The following is a 26431-nucleotide window of genomic DNA, read 5'->3' as shown; positions in this document are numbered from 1 at the left end:
AAAGCAGCAATGAAAATGCACTAAACCAGCGTTGTTCTGACATTTGACTGGGTGTCTGGCTAGGGGTTACATTTCTCTGGGGGTTTTATACCAATTGCATTTCTCTGACATTCTTGGGCCGAATCTCTTATCTGCAAAAGATTTCCCAAGGTTGGACTGTGCCAAGTGGTCACTGCTGAGCTCTTACGTCTTTTCAGGTTTTGTGTTTGTGAATAAGTTTCATCACTCTGGTAACCAAAGAGTATGTTTAGCCCATGAATCCCCGTAAGTGTTGGCTGAGAATAACCTACAGGCAGAAATATTTCATCACAACGATTTTGTAACAAAGCAAAACCAAGCCCCCCCCCAAACCACAGCAAAACTCAAAAGCCAAAAGAGGGGACATATTAATAGTTACATATCAAAGCTTCTTTATCAACAGATTTTACTAACTGGGTATCTACTTAAACTACGTTTTCTTCTGATTTGTACCAGTATGGTATCATCAGGCTAGAAGAGAGAAGGTTAGAAACTCAGACCTCAGGACCTCAGCCTTTATTCAGAGGAGCTTTTGACTTCCTCCAGTGTAACTAAAGGCGCCAGGAATTAGGCACCTATTTTTTAGGACCATGAAAGCAGGTAATTAACCTCAAGAAGTTCAACAAGGCCAAATGCAAAGTCCTGCACCTGGGTCAGGGTAATCCCCAATATCAATACAGACAGAGGGAACAGAGGATTGAGAGCAGCCCTGCCGAGAAGGACTTGGGGGTACTGGTGAATGAAAAATTGGACACAAGCCAGCAATGTGTGCTCGCAGCCTGGAAAGCCAACTGCGTCCTGGGCTGCACCAAAAGAAGTATGACCAGCAGGTCGAGGGAGGTGGTTCTACCCCTCTACTCTGCTCTGGTGAGACCCCACCTGGAGTAATGCATCCAGCTCTGAGGCCCCCAATAGAAGAAAGACATGGACCTGTTGGAGCTGGTCCAGAGGAGGGCCATGAAGATGATCAGAGGGCTGGAGCACCCCTCCTTTGAAGGCAGGCTGAGAGAGTTGTGATTGTTCAGCCTGGAGAAGAGAAGGCTCCGGGGAGACCTTATTGTGGTCTTTCAATGTATAAAGTGGGCTTGTAAGAAAGACGAAGAAAGACTTTTTACCAGGGCCTGTAGTGACAGGACAAGGGACAATGTTTTTAAACTGAAAGAGGGTAGATTTAGATTGGATGTTAGGAAGAGATTCTGTACTATGCTGAGACACTGGAATAGGTTGCCCAGAGAAACTGCGGATGCCCTGTCCCTGAAAGTGTTCAAGGTCAGGTTGGATGGGGCTTTGAGCAATCTGATCTAGTGAAAGATGTCCCTGCCCATGGCAGGGGGGTTGGAGAAAATGATCTTTAAATGTCCTTTACAACCCAAAACATTCCATGATTCTATGATTATTAACAATAAATACATTGTTCAAAGCATGAAAATTTTACCTCTGTAAATACAGCTCTCTGTGGTGTTCTTAATGAGTTTTTCCTTGCAGCTATCAACCTTTGTCTATTCTACCGTACTTATAAACATCTGTTATTTATTCCAGTTTTTATTATGATTTATTATTTATGGGCTAGTACCTGTCAGCTTTACGTGGTGACCTATAGAGTGGATGTTGTACAAATACAAATAAATGCAAAACAACCTGTTTTTTAAAAAAAAAAAAGATTGTATCTAAATAGAAGAAACAGGAACAGTTCCAACACATTTTTAATGAAACGAATAACATTTTATTACTGTAGTTTCTTCACGGTGTCCCTCTGAAATAATTTGATAGCATATTTGCTATCACAGCATTATTTTATCCTATGATTTCTAGGCATCACCATAAAATTTCACGTACAATAGAAAAATAAAATTTCTAATACAGTGGGGTTTTTTTACCAATGTAAATTTAACACATAACAGCATATAAAATAAGCTCCAAAACTGATGAATGTTGTATGGGATTTCCACAAAATAAAATGCTTTTTACTTTTGAGAAAATACATATCTATAATTATTTCTTTCCAAATTTTACCTCATATTATTCTTTACTTTTCCCTTGGGTAAGTGACTCAAGCTGTCAAAAAATAAAAATCTGGTGTAGAAGCAAATAAGAGAAACAAAGTAAAAAAAAAAGATAAAGCAATGAGGAAAAGCAAAGTATTAGCCACCCACCTGCCTTTGTGACACTGCAGCTATGTAAATTACAGATTATATTTCAGTCCTTCTTGGTCTACTTTCTTCCTTTGGCCTTTGGCAAGAAACACACTTATCTTTCCTAACTTCCCTCTTGGTTCCTGCAAAATGAGCAAATGATTAAGAAAGCCACGTGCTGGAGGATGGGACGTGCAAGGCAGGAGCAGAGGGGAGCTGGTGCACAGTGCAGCTCTCGGAGACCTCTCTCATCTCCCCTGTCACGGGCTTCCCAGCTCCCTCCAACCGGGCCAGCAGCTGCAGCGAGGTCAATGCACAGATGTCACCCGCCGGTTTTTTTATGGGTACCCTGCCCTGAACAGTTTCTGTCATAAAAGGAGTTACAGCCTCAACAATAACACACCTCTTATTGGGAGTGAAAACCTGTACTAACAGGTTTTTGACTGCATGATGGTAATTTAAAGTCCTTCTGTATTTGTTTTTTTTTGGCGGGTTTCTTGTTGGTGGTGGTTCATTGGTTTTCTTTTTTCTTTTTTTCTATGCTCATTTTTTTCCTCCTTTGACTTCAGGATCTTGAGTTTATTGGGTTTATTCTTCCACCTACAGAAGGCTAGAGGTAGCTTCATTTCTAATTCTGCCATACATCACCATGAAAGACCGTTTCAGGGAAAGAGCTGAGTGAAAGATGGATTTGGGAGATTCACTGGCTGACAGAGAAACTAACGGATGGGGTCAAACTGAAAAATGCCCAAGCTATGTAGTCAAATTAAGATGTTTTAATTGTTCCATTTAAATAAAAATATTTTAGTAATTTGGTAGTTACTTAAGTCTTGTGTTAAATCATTCAAATTTTATTTCAGCTGTTGTAAAAATAGAGTGTGGAGTGGAGTATTGAAATTAAATGTTACACGTACTCTGAAATGTACTCCTCCATTTTTTTTTCACCAAAAATTCCAAAGCACTTAGCAAATTCAATCCAATTGTGATGACTGCTTCAGTATTGCATTTGCATTTTTCAGCAGTGTTAACATTTTAAACGTAAAATCAAACCACTGTTTAGCTGCCTCTGACTTCCTGCTTTATTTATGTGGAACATTTTGAAGGATTGGGATTTCATGCTTACCTGGAACAAAACCAGATCTGAAAACGCTTTCTGAAGGGAAACGTCCAAGTCCCCATTGCTCTCCTGAGAGGAGACCTCGCTCTGACCGTGGCTGAGTTATTACCAGATTATAACTCATGATGTGTTCAGAGTAAACATGCAATTCCTCTCTCACCATCTAATCCCTCTGAAGCAAAGATAACCGGTCATCCTTTTCTGGGCTTGCATAAATTCACGTATTAGTTTTAAAATGAAATAGAGATTGTAGCTGATATTACTGAATTTAACATTCTGACTTCGGTCTGAAAGAATGTCAGTGTATAATTGAACCTTAGCAACCTTTGCCTCCATAGCCCAGGAGCTGAGTTAGCATTTGAGTGTACCAAACAACTGTCTTGCTCAAAAATAGGATTAATGGTAATTTCTCTATTTGAAAGTCACATTGTGTAAATGGTTTGCTAGAAGAAATCAGGACAGAAGGGCTAAGCAAATAATGTTGGAGAGCATTTCGTCCTGTCAAGAGTCAGCGGGAAAAAAAGTAAGCACTTGTATTTCCTTGGCTTCTCTCCACTTCTGGAAAATGCATCTGTTTGAGAAGGTGGTGGACAAAAGCATTAACTGCCTGTTTCTTAGCAAGCATCAGAAAATACTGAGGGCAAATTAAGGTTTTGTTGCTCTGTGTTAGATCTAAGGGGGCAGAGGACTTGTGGGTTTTGTTGACTGCATATGGGCTGACACAATTAAACATACAGCAAAAAGGTCTCAGAGCGTCTTTGGCAGGCAATTAAATTGAATGGTGAATCACTGATACAATTAGATAATAAGGATAATAAAGAAAAGGAAACTAAAACAATTTATTCTAGTATCAATGCAAGAAGTAATACGCATTCTGACTGCCTGTTCCAGTCCCGTGTTTGTATATTTTAAGGCTGTTATATGACAATGACAGAGAATGCTCGAACAGAGTTGCTTTTTCCAGCATTGAGCAAGAAATTATATTTCATCTGTTTGGGATCTCACAGCCTATATCTGCATGGGAGTGTAAGAAACAGGGTTCAAACCCCCAGTTTTTCACACTCAGCCTAAATTCAAGTGCTTTATAAAAATAATACAGAGGAACAGAACCAGATTACAAGATTATATTTGGTTATTTTGCATCTAGATAACACCAATGGATCATAGTCATCCTGTAATCAGCTACTATGTCCAGCAAATATTTTTTTCATATTAGTCCCTAGAGTCATGACTTTCTTCCTACTCTGTTACTGCCATAATCATTCATCTTTTTCATCCTGTATGATGTTTGACCCTCCCCCATATTGGTAATTCCTTTGTGTCATCATTAAATTTTGTCAGAACAATCACATATCATGAGCCAGGATTACTAATGAAAATATTAGATGGAATAAGTCTGTAATTAAATATTTAAAAGAATTGTCTAACAAAAATTTTGCCTCAACATTTAACTTTTTCTCTTTTAAGTCTATTCTTTATCCATTTTAAATTTCTCGTACTAATCCCTGACTTCTCTATTTAGCTAGTAATTTTCCTTGTGGAATTGTATCAGATGCTTTGTATCAGATGCTTTGTAAAAGTCCTGGTAGATTAGATGTATTTCATTTCCCTTGTCCACAAAATCAAAGGAAAATATCAGCTTAATCCAGCAGGATCAAATAAGTCATTGGTAAACCCATGTTGCATTTTATCACATTTTTTTCTATGTATTTAATTACCTTCAAAATCTCTTCTGAAGCATTTTAAAAAAATAAGGTCAGAGACATGAAAGAAATTATTTATTTTTCTTTTTGTTTTAAAGGCTATGTCACATAGCCATAGCAGTGTCATCTTTTTCCTTAACCTAATAAGGTTAAGTATAATGGCTCTGCTTCTCTCCTTTATGAAAGTACTGATACTTCTGGTTCTTGTTTTAATTTCCGTTTGATTTTTGGCAATTCTTATTTTATTCCAAAACTTTTGACCTCCAGAATACATCATTTTCTGAGTATGTTTTGCTAAGCCCTAACATCCTCATTTCATACAGCAGAATCGGCAAGAAATTCATTCTATTATCTCCAGTTGGCAGGAAGTTCCAAGCCACAGGATGACCTGGGCTTCATTATTTGCATCTTTATTCACTTAGCTTGATACAAACAGGAGAAAGCTTTTGTGCTTGGGAAGGTGGGCACTCAGCGTGTTGGGCACTCTGTGTACATAAGGCTGCAACTGTATTTCTAGACTTCAACAATTCTACATTGTAATTTCCACAGAATATTTAGTAAATTTAAAGGCTTCGTTCCCAATACCCAGAACATTCCTTGCATGGTGTAGTTCAAAGATATCTAAAGACCAGTTAATTATCTGTAATTAAGGCCATGGGCAGCAACTCCATTTCTTAGCCATAGCAAAGTGCTTACTAGAAGTATCAGGGAAAGATACAATATCCTATCTCCTCCCACAAAGTCTTCAGCCTCATTTCTCCTCCCCAAACTTCCTCAAAAGTGCACTTTCTTTCTATCAATCAGCCCCATCTCCCAAACTCAACCTCTCTTGAATTATCCTACGCTTCTTGCCGTATCAAAACTACACTGCTACTGTCTGTTTATTTTTCCTTGCTTAAGTCCTCATAAATTCTTTCATCTGCTAAGAATCCACTTTGCTCCAATGCCAAAATTTCACGTTGCCTGTAGAACTGAAAAGCCTGATGCTGGGCCACTCTCCTCACCTCCTGAGCACAGAGTAAGGCATGCTTGGTTTTCTAGTGCAAAATTATACGGATAAAACAACAGATGAAAAAGAAAAGAAAGTGCATGTAATAAGAACAAGTACTCTGCACATCACTAAATTCTCCATTGAAAAATCGGTCAAGTGGTGTGATGAGGAGCAAAATATGTGAGTTTGTTTAAAAAGTAATAGACTTGACCTCTCTCCTGCACATAGGCAGTTGCACTTGTTGCAAAAGGTGTTTGTAAAGCAGTGTCTCCCTAAACAGCGACTCTACAACAAATCCTGCGATGATGCTGAACAGAGGATTTCCCTGGCACAGGATCCCAGTGAGATGACAACATATCCCACTGGTAAAAAGAGGGCAATGGCACTCACCTAAAACTCAGATAAAGTAAAATCATTATACCCACAATTTTCAGACAGAAGGTTCAATGTATGAAATGATGAACCAGCATTTGTGTTTTAAATATATTCAATATTTTGCTATCAACAGTTTATTGCTGCTGGTTGCTTCCACAATTTTGTGGCCAACATGTGCCAGTTTTCACTCTGCAAAGTTATAGTAATAAGCCTTACCCAGCCTCTAGTACTCTGCTCCTCAGTGCTAATAACATCTTCTAGATGATTTTGATGTGTGAGTAGAAATGATCTATAAAAAAGAGATATTAACCTGCAAAGCCACTGTATTGGAAGTAGCCTTCAATTGAATAAACTTGCAATCACATTACTTTCCCTTCTACACACAAACTGTCTACAGCTCCTTTAACAATAGAGTTATTAAAAAAAGTACTTCTAATTTTTTTTTCTGTTAAGCACCTCTCACCAAATGAAATAATATTAGAAAACTAGATGAAACATGAAAAGGATAGATGATATTATAGTAACAACAGGGTAGAACAATAATGGGCTTGAATTTTTCGCCATTTCCATTATAGCCTTTGTATTTAGGGGTCACAGTTGAGCCACTGTAGATTGTGTTGGAATGAATCTATAATTCAAAAATTTCTGGGTTACCAAGAGTTTTGCAAAGCAATTTTTGAAGTACTAGGGGAAGAAAATGGATATTATTTTTTTTGCTGGTTGTACATATTCATCTTCTATTCGTTTTGGTTGCTTTGAAAAAAAACACTGATTTTTTAAAAATACAGAATGTTCTTTGTGAATACTTCTACATTTCTGGGTATTTTGTGGGCATTTTGCTTGAAACATTGGAGAATTTTCCAGTTTGAGAAAAAAATAACTAGCAAGCAGATGCACTAGCTATTTCAAAATACTCCCTCCCTCTGCACCAAAAGAAAACTGTGCTCTTGATTGCCACTGCTTAATATTGTCTCCCACGCATTTAGAAAGCCATGATTTCTAGAGTGAAATATCCAGGACAGTTCACTGAAATGAGGCTTGGCATCCAGAGTGCTAGTCTGGCTGTAATCACCCTTTGAGTTATAGAGCTTGTAAATCACATATCAAAACACGGGAACACATCAATTAATGTTCTACTGGAAACAAATCAAGGACAAGCCTACAGTGTGACATTCTGCCAGTTTTATTTCGAATAGACGTGAGGGAAAAGCTGAAATGTTTGGTCACAGCCTTTATTTACCCAATCTGTCTTATATACTATTGCATAATGCTATCACAATATTAATATGCAAATTGACACTCAAATAAAAGCCATGCTTTCCCCATTGATTTTCAGCGGAGCTGCTGTTACAAAGAAAAATACTTAGCACTTATATTCCTTTTTCATCTTCAAAACTCTTTTAGTGCATTTTAATTAATCCTTTTCCTTTCATTTTTCTGATCCTGCATTAGGTTTTCGGCCTCCTTTACCCGCGTACGCTCAAGGTTGTGTCCTCCTCTCAATGTTTTCACGAGACTTTTCATGTTTTCAAAAACGATCTCCTCATCTCTTCTTACGCCTAGAGAGCAGACCTCGGGAGACTGGCCAGAAGGAAAGGCTAGACAAGGGCAGAAGTTTCCAAGGTCAAAAAGAAACAAAGGAACTCTATTTCCAGGCAATAATGAACAGTGGTCCCATCTACCGCTGCCGCTGTTTTCTCTGAGCAGGTGCCTCAGACTGGCCCCAGGCAATCTCTGGGGAGGTGGAAAGGTGACTTCTCTGTAGGACATGATGCAAGATATGGTTCAGCTGGCCTCAAGGGCAGCGCACGTGGGCATCCAGCCCATGGTGCCAGAGGAGAAGATAGCAGTAGCCTCTTGTGGAGAGGAATTTTTTCTCCTCAAAGAGGATTTCTGCTACAAAGTGTCGCGTGGGAGGCAGAACATGCTTAGGTCCTACAGGAATTTCCCAGCTCACTGGGAAAAAGTTGATCTGTGTTATAAAAGGAAAATTCTCAGTCCAGATTTATCATCTTAAACATTAAGAGCTTTTTTTTTTTTACACCTTCTATTTTTATACGTTTAATTATTTTATTATGGCCTGGATGATTATTACGTACCATGTGCTTTAGGTAGATATCTTGATGACAATTTTAAATACTGGACTGTTAATACATACAAGCAGTTGGGGTGCCATCTACCCTTCTGAAGAAGATTAGTCATAAACTGGGCACCAATTCTGACCTACTTAAAGTCTGAAACCAGGATTTCAGCACTGCACAGAACAAATGCTTTTCTGCTTCAAAAGGTTATATTTCACACCCAAAGCACAGGTGGGCACATGTGGGACTTGACAATGGACTTCCCTTGGTAATAAAAAGGGGAACATTTATATGGTACTCCTGGAGTCAGTCATCTACATTTCAAAGTGGGGGAAAGGTTTTCTGTACTCGAGGGATGGACAACTCAACATTTAAAAACACATTTTCTATCAATCACAGCTATTGATGGAAATACAGCTTAGATTGTTATAATTTTCATATGATATTTTAAGAGTTAGTATGATGAATGATCGCTACATTTACTTACAGAGAAATGGTGCTAGTAGTTTCCCAAAGTGAAGGGGGTTTTGTTTTTTAAGAAAAAATGGATTTTTACAATAATCCTATTTCCTCTGTTTCCTCCAATAATTAAAAGCCATCAGTTATAAATGTAAAGAAATATCTGAAAGGTCCTTTAAAAAGGAAATATTCCTGTTACTTCAAGGTATCATCTTGAAATATCAAAATAATTCTCACCTTTTTTTTCCCCACAGTAGTTTCTAGTTGCTCTCATTTGTTATTTATCAGTAATTGCTTTTATTTTCACTTTATTTTCTCATGTGAGAGGAGAGTAAATATTAAATCCATATCTGCCTTTACCAGGACATTGTACCTAGACATTTTGGAATACTTCTTAGCCAACAGCAAATGTTGTCTGAAGAGAGAATTTAGAGATGACTCAAAGATAATAACAGGTACTTGGTGTGTTGGCTGATGCACCGTGCTCTTGCTCTTGTAAATGTGCTGAGCAGAGGATGTAAAAACTGTACTTCAGTTTGAGGAGACACAGTCACATGATTAATCTATAATTCACATAAGATAGTAAATTTATGATTGAGTCTTCATTCTTTCAAGTAATAGAGATCTATGATTTTAAACTTTTTAGTTGTAACCAGATCCGGTGGTAGTGTGTTTATATCTATAAAATCTGTGATTCTGGAGCCAGGCATAACTCCATGTTTACTTGCACTGCATGCACTCTGACTTCACTCAACTTTCTAGACTATACCAAAAAGTGAAAACTAGAATTAAATTTAAAAGGATCAAGTGAGAGCAGATTATTAACTTGAGTAATTCATGATTTAAGTTCCATAATTCTTTCTGAAAATGTTCACATCCCCATGTGTCATTAATTTTTTTAATCTTGGGATGCTTAAGGTTTAGGGATTTTTATGTATTTTTATATATACATAGAATCATAGAATCTTCATGGTTGGAAAGGACCTTTGAGATCATCAAGTCCAACTATAATATAAGTATATATATATAAATAAAAAAAATATATAAACATATATATAGTCAGATTGCCTTTGTCCTCCTTTTAGAAAAACAAAAAACCAACAAAACAACTACTCAACTTGCTTCCCTTCACACCTTCTTTAAATTCTCACAGTTACTATGGGAACAGCTATTAAACTGGGAGTGGCAGTAATTAATAACATCTGCAAGTGTAATATGAAATCTACAACATAATTAATCCCAGCATTTGGAGTGGATTGTACAGAGCTGCGCTTTTTGCTTTGCATGGAACTGCAGACTGTGCAGAGACGATTTTAACAAGGGGGCTTAACATTACTGTATTGATAAATTATGGCTTATGAAATAGTTTGGACAATAGAGGGGGTATTAACTCCTATTAGTAAGTGACATCATTGTTACGCAGTTCAATGAGGAATGATTTGGGAAAGAATTAAGCCCATATAGATACTATGGGAACATGCAAAACTTTTACTTCACATTTTCAGACAACATAAAAATACTCACTGCTAAAATGATAGCAGAAGCTTGAAATTAAACTTCAAATTCATTCCTTCATTTTAATTAGAGACTGGGGTTGAGCAGATGTGCAAGTTTACCTACATCTGCTTTTATCTTTTCACTTTTCACTTTAAAAGCTGAATTGGAATTTTTTAAGAACTGACCATTAAAAATTTTTAGTATGTCATGAAAGAGATGAGAGAACCTATCTGCCCTTAGGCTTTATCGGAAAAGGAGCATTATAAATATTTATTTATTATTTTATTATTTATTAATACTTCTTTATACTTCGCATAAAGTCTACCACCTATCCCACCAGCTTCTCTCATTAGAAACTATGGGTACCGAGAAGATTCAAGTTTACCTTAAATCATTTTTGCAATTGGTGTAAAATGTGTAGCAGACTGCGTATTGTCAGGTTGCGGTATACAGCATCACACAGGAGTGGGTCCTGTCCTCACCCTGAGCACGAGCAGTGAGCCTCCTGCTCCTGAACAGAATCTCCGTGGCTTCCCTTATCTAAGTTAATAATCTCTGTTTAGGGGCAAAGCATATTAGATTGGGCCCGATCCCAGATAACGGAGCCACCTGGCTTCTGATCCAGCACAGCGTGGTCACGGCAAAGTCATGTCAGTCTCCTCCCTTGACATACTAAACAACTTGTAAAATATGCATCTTCTTTTTACTGTTATGACTCCTAATTTGCCATCTTTTAAAACTAAAATAAGGTGCACATCAGTGTGTAGGTCAAACCTCTGTCCGTGTTCTCCTTCCCTTTTCTCTTCTTTGTGATCCTTCTCCCTTGCCTGCACCTCTTCTTCTTCAGCACTAAGTTTTCCATCCCCTTACTAACTCATCTTGCTAATCCATTTTTTTCCTCCTCATTTTCCTGTTTTCTTGTTTCATTTTACTTCTCCCCACCCCACTCTTTCCTTTCCTTTTTAAAATTTTATCCTCCTTTTATGGTATATAAAGTCAATGGTTTATCTTCATTTCCACATGCATACCCTGCCTTCTTGATTTGTACTTTCTTGTTCTTAACTCTCTCACTCTGGCTTTTTTTTTCACCTCTTCTTGGCCCCATATTCCTTCTGAGTTATTTTTGTGGTCACTAATATTTTGTAAGGAGACTGATATCATCTCAGCCACCTATTTTAGGATGATATGCATCATTCTGTGGGGGTGCTGGTCCATGTCCATTGCCTACAAATGGAGCCGAGATCACTAGTCTTTTCCTAGCTGCTAAACTTAAAAGCATCGGGAGGTCAGTGATCCAACACCGAATGCAAAAAACACTCTGTAAAAGGTTCTTGGAGGCAATTCTCTGACAAATACCGTGTCTCGTTCATGCACAATACCTCGTACAAGAATACCAATGCTCACGCACTCTCAGGCTGTCATTCTCTGCTAAGAGCACAAGCCACTTAAACAACAGTTGTTTAATTAAAAGCACAGTACTTACTGTTGTTACTTATTGGATAAGACAAAATAAACTTTTTTCCTTGTAGGAAGTCCCTGTGCATCTCACCAAGTGCAAAATGAGAACAGTAACGACTATGTTCCTGAAAGAAGGGAGTCAGGTACAACTTCCCCACTAAGCTTCAGCTCCCCCTATCGAACTTCCAAGAGCAGCTGGATGGTATGACAACACCCATTCTTTTGCAGGAATATGGCTAATTAAAATCTCAATAATAACTCCCGAATGCAGCTTTCACAATCAGCTGGTTGATTAGGTTAGATGGGTAAAGCAGGTATGAGATACTGGGGTGGCTTCGCTCCGTTCGTCAGAAGAGGTTTGCTGTGATTGTTCTGATTGCCACCTCCCGGAGCAGCTCAGAGTCCCCTCCTTCCAGTGGCACCAGGTACAATTTCTTAGTCCTAAAAGTTGCAAGATAGCAGATTTCAGGAGAGTAGCACACTTACGTTTAGAAAAGCTTCTACTGGTGTAAGGATGAATCCCACGGGGTGAAAATGTGGGGGAAAATTGTCTAATTTACAAGGGGAAAGAAGAAATACATCATTTTTGGTTTCAAGCAAGAACTGTATCTGCTTAAAGTCAATTAAGGGATAGAATAAACTAAGTTAAAACAGATTAGCAGCTGGGTGGAAGATAGACAAGGTTGTACAAAAATATTTTGTCACCTAATCACATCCTTACATAAAATATATATGTTATTTGTGTAAGACTGTTCTTAGAAGTTATATTTCTCTATACACTCAGAACATACCAGTTTAACATTTATAATTGAGAGTTTCCTCCATCAAGATTACTGACATTTATGGTTTTCTGTGAATAGTGTCACAACATCAATATGAGATTTACAACGAGCACTTCTACATTACACTGTGAAATACAGTGATTTTTGAACAAAAAAAAAAGTTAATTTTCCTTCCAAACTTAGAAATATAATAATAATAAAATCAACGCAGAGCCTTTCAGAACTAAAATACCATCTCCACATAGTGCTACAGTGTCCTGCGTATTAGGATTATCAGGATCAGTGGTAGATGAATAAACTTTGCATTACGCTTCCTCCTTAAATGGATGAAGTTTTACGTGCCTAGCACTTTGTTTTAAGATAGTTTTCTTTGGTATTCACTGAGAGAATGTTTATTATGCTGGGCTCCAAGTTTCAGTATTAAACTATCCTAAAATTACTGTTGGTTTAACATCAGCATCAAAAAAAACAACCAAACAAAAAACATTCTGTGTGAAAATGCATACCTCCCCGCTCTCATCACCAGAAGTAGGATGAGTGTTCTCCTCAAATCTGGCAATAAAAAGAAAAAAAAGCAAAACCACTTAATTATATCAGATAAGGAAAGTTTTGCTACCAGCTTCAGCATGCTTACTCAAATGTGAACGAAAACACGGGTGAGAACAAAACAGTGTTGGTTACCTTGCTGCTGGATGTAGCTTTTATACTGTAGGTTTTATATTTTACAGTATAAAATTATATACGATTCAAATGCGTAAACCAATTCAGCTCACTTGCAATGCGCCAGATCCCGCACTTCCATCTGGTGTAAACTTGAATAAGATTATTTTTCCCCCTGAAATGAGAAATTGAGATCAGGCTGCCTGCACCCTCTAGTCACCCCAGCACAACCAAAGAGAATGAGAATTATTCAGTGAGATTACCCCCTCCTGCCCTGTGCAACACGCAAACATAAAGAAAATACTACATGCCTGCAACAAAACGGTGTTTTGGTATAAAAAAAACCCCAACTTTTTACTGTATTTCAGCAAGCACATTTTGGCTGAACTGAATGACATCTGGGGTTCCCTCTAGCGAAGTACTTGTCACCCCAACCAGAGAGGTGAAGTGTACTCAGCACACTGCAGATTAGGCTCAACAAGAATAACAGCCACTACCAATTTATTGAATATAAGCCCCCAAAAAAGACACTTAAAACACTTGGTCATTGCATGCTATCTATTCACACCAGTGCTACTGCCATCATTGTATATGTTAAATCTTGAACCACCACTGTTTTCCAAAAGTTTTATGACAATGCTAATTACTGAAGAATGAGTTGATGTACAAGCGTAAAACCAGATTAATAAAACTTTGAATCTGGATCTAATTTAATATGCTTGTTTGTTTCTCTGTTTGTTTGTTTGTTTTAAAATAGCTAAGAGACAGAAGGCCCAGCTCTTTTGTCTCTTATGCTGGATTTGCAACAGGGTAAATAATTTAAGAAAATGTAATTAATACATCCAGAAATTAAAATTAAAGATAAAAGCTTGATCCTGAATTAATACTGATATTGATACTGATCAATACTTGTTACTGATATACTGAACTGAGAAGTGTTCGATGAAAATTAAAATTCATATTTTTGCAACAGGAATATTTATTTCTAATGTACAGACCATCATGGTCAATTGAAAGATTCCCAGTAATTTCAGTAGAATCGTAGAACAGAATAGAATCATGGGGTCACTTAGGTTGGAGAAGACCTTTAAGATCATCAAGTCCAACCATAAACCTAACGCTGCCAAGCTCACCAAGTAGGTGCAAAGCAAACTTTCAAAGCTCCTTCACAGAAAGGTCTCGGTCAGATATGACAGGCAATAAATTTAGAATGAAGTGAAGTAAGAATGAAGAAAGATTTACTTTCGTGGTTTGTCATTCAAGTCCATATTTAAGTGCTTAAAAAAGAAGACTTGTCAGCTGTAATAGATCTTTAGGAACCTTAACACAGATAAATTATAAGAAAATCTGCACTGCAACATTACTGTGAAGTTAAAACCACGTATTTAAAATATTGTTTGAGACGCAACTGCATAGGGAAATAGCATAATCATCAAATGTAAGGGAACTGATCACTTAGGAGATTTTAATGGCTTTTTAAAACTTCATGATGAAACTACATTTGTGCTTTTTTTTTCTGGGTTATGGGAGGATGAAGAAATATCAAGAAATTAAATTCTGCTAGCATTATTTTTAAGTCAATCACACTTTCCTGTCAAAGCTAGTGGGAAGTCATTTGAGCACAGTTACTCAAATCCACACGTTTGTAGGATGAGGTCAAGATTTCTAAATGTTCTGCATCTTTATTAAATACCTGGTATAAAAATGCATTTTTAATCCATAAATAATTAGGTGAAACAAAAGAGTGAGTAAATAGTAAATAACACGTTAGTCCTGGAGTAACTCCTGCATTCTTTTCTTCCCCATGCGTCAGGGTGGCATTGGCTTCCTAAGTTTCAGATTCAAAAAAAAAAGGCAAAAATTCAAAACACAGCTTCAAGCCTCACTTAATTTTGAAGGAATACTGCTGTTATTGGAGTCCAACTTTTCTCAAAACTGGGCTCTACTCCAACCTTGCTTGTAAATCCTGTAAAGCTTGCAAGCTGAACTTGAGTTGCCTGGCACAGATCTGAGTCTTCCCATGAACGCCACACAGATAGCCCTTGCTGAGCTCCATTTTCCAGCCCTGGGTGCTCCTCAACACTTCAATCGGCTTGTTTGGAGCTAACTTGGGTATTTCTCCTCCACGCCACAGCTTCATGTAGGCACCCCTTCTCTTTTCCTTCCTCATGTAGACTCAGTGAACTCCGCGGGCATTCGCTTGCACCTAAGCAACATTCACTGTAGGCTTACCTTGCAGAGAGTCTCGTTATACAGTTGTAAACAGCACAGTAGATTTGATGCTTCAAATATTGCTATATTAAAACATAGTGGTATTTTCTCTAGCAGCTTTTTCGTATTTCAGCTATTGTTACAGAGTATTAGTACTGATGAAACAGTCGTAATCCAGACCTTATGGTACTAGGTGGGGTGTCAGCCCACCCATGCATTGCACCATTGCATTGTTAGCCATGTGTTATTGTTGTTGGAATTATTAGTAGCAATAATTATTGCCCTAAGGAGCTCTGTAAATGATTGATACAGCATCAGAAATGCAGGCTTACAGAAAACTATACTAAATATGAAAGATGCATTCCTGTGTAATCCTATAGTTTTCTATTTATTATTTTACGCTATCGTTCTTCGATCTTTCTTTGTCTCCTGTACTTTATATTGAAACAATATATTTGAGGGAGAGCAATGTTGTTTATTCCCACCTATTGAAACTGTTTCCCGGGTGGGTTTGCAGAGTCATTTGCACCCTTTCTCACCCTCACCAACGTGTGCATCCTTTTCTGCTTGCCCACTTCAGTGGGAGTGGAGATCACCTATTTTCCAGCTTCGTGCCCATGGCTTGGTGGGCAGTGTGTGGTCCTCTGGGGAAGCTTAGCTGGGAATTGAACATAAGCAATTTTCCATTGAGCAGAGATGACATGACTGAATGCTGCTGGATCCTTCAGGTAGGGAAGGAGCCAGGTGGGGCATTTCCAACCTTTCTTCTGAAGGGGTGTTGCCAGAGTGTTAATCCATCACTGTATTGCCCACTGTGAGGCTGTTGGGGTTTTGGGGCACAACTAACAGAATATCTAGTTTGTGAATCTCAGTAGAGTTTAGGCATGAACTTGTGCTGACCTTCAAAGTCCTATCAAGGAGCAGAACCAGTGGGTTTTTTTTGAATATTCATGCTCATAACTGTCCTCTTGATACTGGACAATGTTACTGTTAAACTGGCTACCCTTAAAGAGTGTGAGGCCTCAAGAATAAGGAGATACCTTAAATTACACTCTAAGAAGTAACAAAGTCCACAAAGTCTTCTCTCCATCCTGGATCTCATCTCGATACATCCTGTGTGAAGCAGGCCCTCTGTGTCACATCCCCATGACGCTGCAGTTACCCCTTGCACCTTGCAGTAGAGACCCTTGGTGCCTCAACATCCCTGTAGGAAAGTGGAGGTGCTCAGATGAGAGCTACAGATGAGTATCTGAAATGTTGCCACTCGATGTAGAAAAACCGTAAAGCCTATGGAGACCTACAAAAGCTGGGCTACAGGTACTCTTCAGACTGTTTGAGTCTTCAGGCTGCAGTATCATTTTAGAAATTGCTATTTCAGACTTGCATCCAAACCCTGAATCCTACGTACCTACAGGTAGGTGGATAGGTGAAGAAAACTGGGAGTGCTTCCCACCAGCTCCAAAGTGCCAGCTCCAATCCAGAAACAATGTAGATGAGTGACTGCATGCTTTACAGATTGCAACTGAAATATCGTGCTGGCTTCAAGCCTGGGAAATGCGAACACTCAATTCTTCATTTACGGATCTCAGCTCTGGTCCTTTTGCCACCTATAAAATAGAGACGAGCACTTTTCTGGTTTATAGAAATTGTAGTGAGTCAATACATTCAAGATGATGCGACCTTTAAATACAAAGCATGTGAAAACAACATGAATACTGGGTCTGCTCTTTCATTTTCACCTGTTGGACTAATTAAATATAGAAGTATATAAATATATTACATAATTATATTGAAATAATTAATTAAATAAACAGAAACATATAAAAAGAAATAGAAAGAAACAAAAATAGCAACCACAGACTGAAAAGAAAATCAAAATTGTCGCAGAACTTTTAACTGCTTTAGTAAATAAGCTAAAAAGTATTTCCCTGGACTACTTTCTCCATTTGTACGGAGCACGTATAGTTGCCACAGAGACGGGTATGCGTGAGCATGGGGAAAATCAAGGGCGGCAGAGGGAATGTGCCCTCCGAATTTTCAAAGGAATCTGAAATGAAGCCCTGGGTTAGAGATGCGGCTGGGGCCGGGGTGAAGCCCGAGGGCTCCCAGCCGTGTCCCCGGGGACCCGCTTCCCAGAAGCGCTTCGGGGACCCGCCGGGGACGGGACCCTGCAGAGGGCGGGGGCGGCCGCTCCGCGGGGCCACCCCTCCGCGGGGCCACCCCTCCGCGGGCGCGCAGCGGCTGCGCGAGCGGCACCGCGCCGCGCTCGCCCCTCCGCGCTGAGGAGCGCTTCTACTGCCAGCAGCGGAAAGAGAGACGTTTATCCATCCATATATAAATATATATGTACATATCTACGAACGCACGCAGCCCGGGCTGGTGGCACACGGGCTGTGCGAGGCTGCGGCTTAACAGCGAGGAGGAATTAAAATAAGGCACGAAGCGGTTTTAAAAATAGGGTGCGGGCGGCGGGGAGGTGCGGCACGCCGCGGGGGGGAGCGGGGGGCGGCCCGGCCCTGCCCGGCCCGGGGAGTTCCTCGGCTGCCTTGTAAGGAGCGCGGCCGCCACAGGGCCCGGCGCCCTCCCCCGCTCCCCGCCCCGACTTTCCCCCGCCGCCGGCAGGGAAGGCAGGAGCCGGGAGCGATCTGCCCGTCTCCAACTCTCTCCCCTTCTTTTCCTCCTCTCCCTTCAGGAGCCCCCACCCCGCCTGCCTCTCTCCTCCTCCTCCTTCTGCTCTGCAATCGGGGGGATAAATCAGGGAAGGAGACACACGCACAGAGTGAGCGGAGATCTGTTACAAAAGTAGCCCTGATGGCGACGGATCAGATGAAGCCGGAGCTGCTGCTGGAGTAGCAGAGAGTAGAGTATCTCTCTCTCTCTCTTCTCTATTTCTCGTCTTCCCCCTCTCCACCCACAGATCTCCATCGTTTCTCCTCCTCCTTCCCACCCTCGGCCGCGCTCCCGCTTCTCCGCACATCTCTGGGCTGCGCCTCCTGCGAGGGGGCGGGTGGGTGTGGGGGGGGGGGAGGGAGGGAGAGCGGAGGAGGCTTTAAAAAACAACAGCCCCCCCCACACCACCACACACACAATAATTGAATTTATTATTATTGCCGTCTCGCCGACTTGGGGAAGGGGGATCGATCTTCGATCAGGAAGATGGCTGCTGGCTGGCTGCTAGTCTTTAGCCTGACACTTTTCCAGTCCCTGGTGATGAACCACTCCTCGGAGGGACCTTTTCCTTCGGCCACCACGTAAGTCCCCGCGGGGTCCGGGGGTCTGGGGCGGGGTGGGAGCACGGCCGGGGCGGGGGGGAAGGGGCACGGCCGCGCCGCTGCGCCCGTGGAAGAGCGCGGCGCCGGCGAAAATACAAAGGGGAAATAAAGTAAGTCCGGGCGGAAAGTGGCGGCGAGGTAAAATTGCAGGATTTCGGCTGGTTTTGTTTGGGAAAGAGTGAGGGTAGCGGAGGGTCCCTCCGGGGGGTGGGGGAGGGTGGGGAGAGTGCCCCGGTGGCGGGACTTTTGAGGTGAGGGCTTCGCCTCACAGAAGCGGATCCCAGCTCTAAATATACCCCCGGCAGCTCCGCCGCGCTGAGAGGAAAGTTTCGAGTTACACTGAGCCCGCCCCCTCCTCCCACAAAGGTTATTTCAGCCTGGCTGGAGTTTTAGCACTATTTAAACAAACAAACAAACAAAAAAATAATTAAAAACTTTAGCCATTCGGTTAAAATTCACGCAAAAGGCAGATTTTCCTCGCCTTGCTGCGGCAGGCGTGTGGACCCGGCAGGCGAGGGGTTCCTTTGAGTTTTGAGGCTGTGCTTCAGCTCACTCCCACCTGGCCGTGTTCCAGCGCACACCACGGGTATTTTGACAGTCGCAGGGTTTGTTTTCTGTCCCTGGTCGCCCGGGGGGGTGGCTGGGTGTGCGCAGGCGTGTGCCTCACCAGAGGGGCTTCGGCGTGCTTAAAGCAACCCAAGTAAAGAACTGTTTTCTTCAGCCTTGGCCTTGCGAATCTTCGCTTCTCAAAAATCCCCTTTGCCAGAGCTGAGGGATGCTCTCGGTACAAGCAGCTTTCTGTTTTGCGGGGCCGTAAGATAGAAATCTTTAAAGCACTGCAGGCTTATTAGCGTGAAAGTGTTGCCCAGAGCAGTGCAAAGATCACATCATGAAAGCAGGCAATAAAAGAAAGGCAAAAAATAAGCCAATACATCATATTTGAGATTCGCCTACAGATTGGAAAAAAACCACCCACAACAAAACATTACGGACTAATGACTGTGTTTTCTTCCTTTTTCTTCTTTCTTCCTCACCTTATTATTTATATATATATATTACATTTTTTAAGTACTTACCCTTAAATCTGGGTTAAAGCTACCGGTAGGTAACTTTTAAGTGGATGACTCGCTTTAATACATTTTACATAAAAGAAACAGTGCTAGTGGTAGTCTTCCCTATTGTTTAATGCTGGGTAGAATTTATTGCCCTCGTTCATCCTGTGCAGAAGGATGAGTTTACAGCAATTACCAGCAATGCATTTTCACCAATTAGTACTGCTGGTAGGTTGTTATAATTGGATTCAGTTCTGAGTACCGGTTCCATTATGAAAGACTCAAAGGGATGCTCGCACTGTTAAATGAAAGAAAGGAATACAAAGATAAGTGTAAAATAACCACTGACTATCTTGTAAGTTGAATAAATATAGCCCTTCATTGAAGGGAAAATTATCTTTTAAAATATTCTTGTGTTACAGCTTATAAAGATGTGCCATGTAGAAGCAAGAGTGACAAAATACAAAGCCAGGGCTTTTTAAGTCAGTGCTTTTCTTGTGTTTCAGCTCCTGTATTTATTGTTTCTTATTGAGCTGATAAGCTTATTATACACAACTAATTACAGTTTATATCCTACATAGATTTTTCTAGTTTTACAAGAGAAAGAAATGTGGGACCTAGTGAAATTAAAAGAATGTTGTATGATTTCAAATAGAAGTCTAGATCACTTTTTAGCATAACATGATGTGATTTTTCCTTAAAACTGTTTTCGTCCCTCTGTCCATGTTTGCTAATTCCCTTCAGAATTTACCTTTACTCCCAGTCATGGTAATAGAAATTGTCAACAGGGAAACATATTATATAATATAACTTTAATTATAACTGTACTTATGATTAAGTAATTCAGAATATGATGTTAGTCAATAGCATTTCCATGTTCTACACAATCTACTTGCTGTTGGCTTTCTTTTTTCTCATTATTATTCCATTGAAATACTGTAGAAACAATCTCTAGCACCTGTCCATCCTTCATAGTAATGTTTCCTCTTTGAAATTAAATCAAAGTGCAAATAAGGCTTAGTTCATTTAAAAGACAGCACAACAGGTTGATGCAGGACGAGCTGCTTTGCAAAAAGTAATGATGTAACAGGTGAAAGAGAAAACAATTTTTGGATTCTTTTTTAAGTCTTGACAGCGGTATTTTGTTTCCTACTATAGATTGCAAATGGGGAAGAACAAAGAGAACTGATGCAAATGCCCTTAATGTGAAAGATTTTATATTTTAAGAATATTAAAAATAGGAAAAAATGACAGGAGAAGAGAATAAAGAAAAGAAAGGATAGTAATAATTGAAGAACTGAAGGTTTGCTGATGTTATGTTCTTAGCTATTTGTTTTCTTCCCAGTATTTTCAGTCTCTTTTTCTCTTAGTTAAAAAGTTGGTCTGAGGAAGCAGTATTTCCCAGCTGTTGTATGAAAAATTGTGCATATTCAGGGCTATATAGTTCATGATTTCATCAACAACTCATTATTGTACAATCACTTTTCTTTCAGTGGTCTGTTCCTTCTGCATCAGTAAATATTTTAACATGTGCTTTTGCTAAAACATCCGGAAGTTTTTATCACCAATACAGTAGTATATAAGTATGAAACATTTTTAGCAAAAAATGCTGAAGGTTTAAGCAATGTCTGTTTGGTAAAATCTCAGTCATTTGATTACTTTTACTTCTCTGACCAGGCAAAAATGCTCTGATATATTTGCCCATCAATGCATAGAGAATTTAAAGTGAAGGATTGTGGTGTATGAAATGGGGACCTCCATTTTTCATTGAAAATATGAGCAGGTGGTATAATCACATTTGTTGCTTCCTGGATTGGAATATTTCACCACAAATATTGAAGACTTTTCTGTAATGAACTCTTTAAGTATAGCAGTAATTATGTCTTGATCTTTAGCTATAAGGTTTAGTTACTGATTGATACACGTTAGGTTTCATTAAAATGTATCATTTTCATTGTATCATGTATTAGGGATCTGTTATATGTTGGTATAGGATATCATGCTTTTACTTTTAACATAGCAACTCCAAATATTCATTTATACATGCAGCACAGCAGGTATTTTGCGCTTATATGAGAATATTGTTGTATATATTACTCCTGTCACTATAACCATGCTACTGCTAACGCAGTACGCAAAGCACTCCTTTCTTTGTAGCCACGTATATTTATTTATCATCCACAGCTACACAGATTTAAAAAGAAAATGCTATTAAGTAAATGTGATTTGCATGTTTCCTGGTAAAGGTAGCATAGGGCTCACTTTATTTCTGTTCTTTTGTCTATACAGCATCAAAACAGATAGTCTTGAGTTTAAAAATGTGTTGTAGTTCTTAAGTATACTGTTGACACCATACGTCTTAGGAGTGTTGATATTTTTACTGATAGTAAGTAGTGTACGATATAAAGATGTACCTACTGCTTCCTGATGAGAAACCTGTCTTTACTGATTAAAAAAGAAAACAAAAAAGAACCAAAAAAACCCCAAACAAACCAGATATTTTAATTTTAATGAATCTACAAATGAAGCCTTTCAATATCAATGGTACTGTTTCTGTAATTACATCATTCCGGATATAGCTTAATGTCCGTTTTTAATTTATTTTTCTCTAATTTTCCTCCCCCATTCATTTTCTCTCTTTTATCCTTTTTTCCTCCTCAGTCACTTGTTCTGTATGTAGAGATTAAAATATGCGTTATATTCAAGACAGATCTGCTACTTAGATAAATTAGTGTAAAATATCTGAGGATAAAAATAATATACAGAGGATAAAAATAATATACATATGAACATATATATATATCTGTATGCAGGCAGGAAATTTTTAGAAAAGCAGTTGTGTATTCCCATTTTTAATTTGCATGAATCATCCTTGCTGTTTCGGTGTCATTAGGACAAGTCAGGGAAATCTATATGAGTCATACGAATTAGAGCTTGCACAACTGGGACATTTGTATTTTTGGTTTCTGCACATGGACTTAACAAGTGTGGGTCTTGCTGAGAATGTCACTGGACTTGGTACACAGCGTCGCTTTCTATATAAAATCAGTGACCAAATGTAGGCAGAAGATATTTATAATGTGCCCTTTTCATCTGTTTCTACTGTGAGATTTAGGGATTTTGACACCTCTCATATACATATAATCTCATTTTTAGCATAAAGTCTGTGATAGAAGAATGCCAATTTTATTGCTGGTGTTAATTAGAAAAGACAGCTGCGTTAATGGATTGTAAAATACCAGGCTCCTTCTCATTTGAATATTGTATTTTCCAATCTATTTAAAAATCTTCATTATTAGGGGAAAAAAAAAAATCTCCTGAAGTGTACCTTCATATTAGTGAAGTGGAAAGAAAGCCAAAAGATGAAATCTACTTAGAATTAGGGAAGTGCAATATCACCTCTTAGTGTTTTCTCAGCAGCATTCAGCATTACGCAACATCCATAAACTCACCAGTATTTTAAAAAGTGTCACTCCAATCCACTCTTCTACTAGAAACATAGTTAAAGATAAGTGTCTAACAGCTTGTTGATTGGCATTGCTTTCTTTTGTGAGTGCCTTTGTACACGTGGTGGTGATAAATACAAATTATTTGGATCCACAAAGCATTTTTCTGTGTGTTTGGTTGTTTTTTGTTTTTTTTTTTTTTTTTTTTTTAAATTTTGTGATGTGAATTGTGAATGGGTATTTTTTATTTTTTTTTCCTGTTTCCCTCTTTATTATACTTATGCTGGGGCCTCAAAATTAACAAATTCTGCAGATTTACATTTTATTAAGTATGAAAATTCAGCTGAAAACGTCAAAATAGATACCGATCATAAGAGATGAAATTTCATTGAAATAAATCAGCATTGTAGAGGTTCTTGCCATCTTTCATTTTGCAGTGATGCTATTTTCAGAACTGCATTGCTCATACCCTGCAAAATGATTTTATCCAAGAATTCAGCTGCTAGAAAGAGAGCTGGAGCTTGGCAGCACATTAGTCTGAAATGTATTCATTGTTAAATAGAAGACCAGTTGTACAGATCTTAAAAATATTTATCTAGCAGAGCATTTTAAATTGATGGAAGCACCGTCACAGTATTATTACTTTAATCTTTTGTAACAAAGAAACAAAATAGACTATAGTTGCCCACTGATAACTGTGATCTGATACGCTTATGCCTTTATTCTTCCCTTCTGCGAGAATCCTTTACCCAAGGTAGAATTATCTTCTAGACCAATGTTTGACTTAAACCTCTGCAAGATAGGGGTTGCGGTTTAGCAGCGTTTTAGTAGTTTAAGAGAAAAATGACTCATTCTCTCTGTTGTTCAACATAGCAGAAGCAGAACTGGGCCCCAGACTGTTTTCTACTTTGCAGCAATAGAGGAGCTTTTGATCCCTATGTGCTTGGGATGCATGTTGTGCTTACAGTGCTTACTAAGACCTTAGAGGCAAAAGCTGATATTATGGACTACAGAAAAATGTTGTTTTCTAGCGCCTTGTTAAAATATCTGCTTTAACTGAATAAAAGATTTACCACAACATACCACTGGAATAAAATTGTTGGACCAGAGCTATAATTTGGTAAAGCCAGGTGCCATCCTTTATTTATGTCTTTTATGAATGCTGAATCAGACTTCTTGAAAGAAGGATTGACAGCTCAGTGTCCTCGGTGTCCAGGTAAAACACATCTAGCACCTTGAAAATACACAGAACTTAAGAACTACAAAATAATAACTGCACTTCTTCTGCCACCCCTGGGCAGCGCCGGTGCGTTGTGTCTTAGATCACTCAGCTCGTTCCTGCATTAGCTTTTTCATTCCATCTACAGCTGCTGCAGGACACGTATCAATGAATACTTAAATTATTTGCATTTGAGATTACACCTCTGATTTATTTCTGATGTTGCATCTATTAAGTAGCCTGATCCCACCTGACTGTTCTCAAATGTATATTGGGCAACGCTGTGTTCCGTAGGATGAGACCAAGAGCTGGATTTTGCATCAGTTGGGCCATTGCTTACTATAGCAAATTGGTCATTGCCATTAGAGAGTGTGGTGATTCTTCTTTCCCTCCTGATTTGCAATATTAAAGGAGAACTGGAATCAATATTGCTTGCAAGATATGATTTTTATGTCAAGCAGTACTGTGTAATGCACACTGTAGTGATGCAGAATGTCTCACGTTTAAGGTGCAAAAATATAACATTGATAGTGAAATCACTCTCAGCTGAATTTATACTTCAGTGATGTTCACAGATTGGATATTCTCTATTTAGGGCCAAGCCATGCTGCTGAAATTAAGTTCTGTTGATATTCATAGGGAAAAAAAAAATCCATGTAAGAGCGAAGATTTTCAAAATATGCCTCAGCAGTTTTTAATAGCTAAAAATTAATGGCGTATGCCTGCAGCTATTCGGCTCAAGTGGGATTTGTCTTTTCCTTCTCCAGTGCTTTCCAAACTATTTTTGACCTACTCTGCTTCTAAGCAAACTCAATGTTTCACACCTTCCTTCCTCCCTCCCAGGCTTAATAAGTTTTCAGGGTGAAATGTAAAATATACTCGCTTTTTCACAGGCACAAATTGACAAGAATATGGCTTACTATCTGGTAATGTTACACTAATGATGTTAGGGAAAGGACCACATTTTTTCACTTATGTCCCTTTTACAACACCTTTCTCTGCTCCTGAACATCAAACTGAAGACAAAGTGTTGAATTTCTGTTCCTTGTATAATTTTTGCTATTTATTTACAAAGATTCTAACAAGTTTATGAAAAAAGATTGACATTATTTTGCATCAACAAATCAGCAAGCTTTTGCAGTTAATTACAGTAATTCAAAACCAGACTTTTTTTTAATCTGAGGCAGGCCTGAAATACCCATAGAATATGAATGTGAAGTTATAATATTGCTGACTATTATAAAAAATATTTTATTGGATTTTCCACACTCTTTTAAAATTACATTCTCACTCCCTCTTGTTTGAGAGTTGGTCAGGACAAGAACTGTAGTCTGATTTTGTAACAGATTTAAGCCCTTTTCATTTTTTGAAATTTCCTCAGTTTTTCCAGAGTCATGAATGTTGACCCAAGAATGCAGAAAGAAGAGGATTTTTTTTTAAGAATGTGTCCTGTGGATTATATTGGCTAAGAATAATTTTTTCATAGCAATCGTTATCTTTAACATGGAGATATATATTGGATCAGTGGTCCTTTCTTCAACCCTTGTGCGTATAAAGCTTGAGTTGAAGTCTATGAGCAAAGACTCTCAAATTTATCCATTATAATAAATTCTGATTCACTTTTGACCTGATTTGCGAAGTAAATAAGAACACGAAGGAGTTGCTGAGTCCACAGTCTAGTTTTTGTAGCAATCAGATGATAAATTTTGTTAATTGTTATTGAAAGGAGAAAAGCTAGATTCAGTTCATCCAAACAATTTTCTAACTCAAGTGCTCCTATTTCCCCTGTGCAGCTCCCTGCTAGATTGGTCTAAAAGCCTAAAACATTTCCCAGCAGTATAATCTCTCCCTCCCTTATCTTTACTGGGACTTTTAATATATTTTGCAAAGCATGGACTAAATCTTCTTTCAAGTAGGCATAAAAATAAAGTTACAAAAGTTCTCTGGATAAAGGTGGC

General features: G+C 38.9%; 1 protein-coding gene across 5 annotated transcripts in view; it reads left to right on the top strand.

The window, feature by feature from the left end:
- Positions 1 to 18506: 18506 nt before the first annotated feature.
- The window catches only part of CACNA2D1 (calcium voltage-gated channel auxiliary subunit alpha2delta 1), a 430557-nt gene continuing 422632 nt past the window's right edge, over positions 18507 to 26431 (top strand). For all 5 annotated transcript variants that reach the window (XM_063323544.1, XM_063323542.1, XM_063323543.1 and 2 more), the window contains exon 1: positions 18507 to 18735. In XM_063323544.1, the coding sequence (XP_063179614.1) occupies positions 18641 to 18735 (95 nt within the window). In that variant the 5' untranslated portion in view covers positions 18507 to 18640. The remainder of the gene's footprint in view (positions 18736 to 26431) is intronic.

Source organism: Chroicocephalus ridibundus, chromosome 1 (genome assembly GCF_963924245.1).
Source record: "Chroicocephalus ridibundus chromosome 1, bChrRid1.1, whole genome shotgun sequence".
Lineage (NCBI taxonomy): Eukaryota > Metazoa > Chordata > Aves > Charadriiformes > Laridae > Chroicocephalus > Chroicocephalus ridibundus.
Note: the sequence above shows the minus strand (reverse complement) of the source record. Positions and strands in the feature narration are given on the sequence as shown.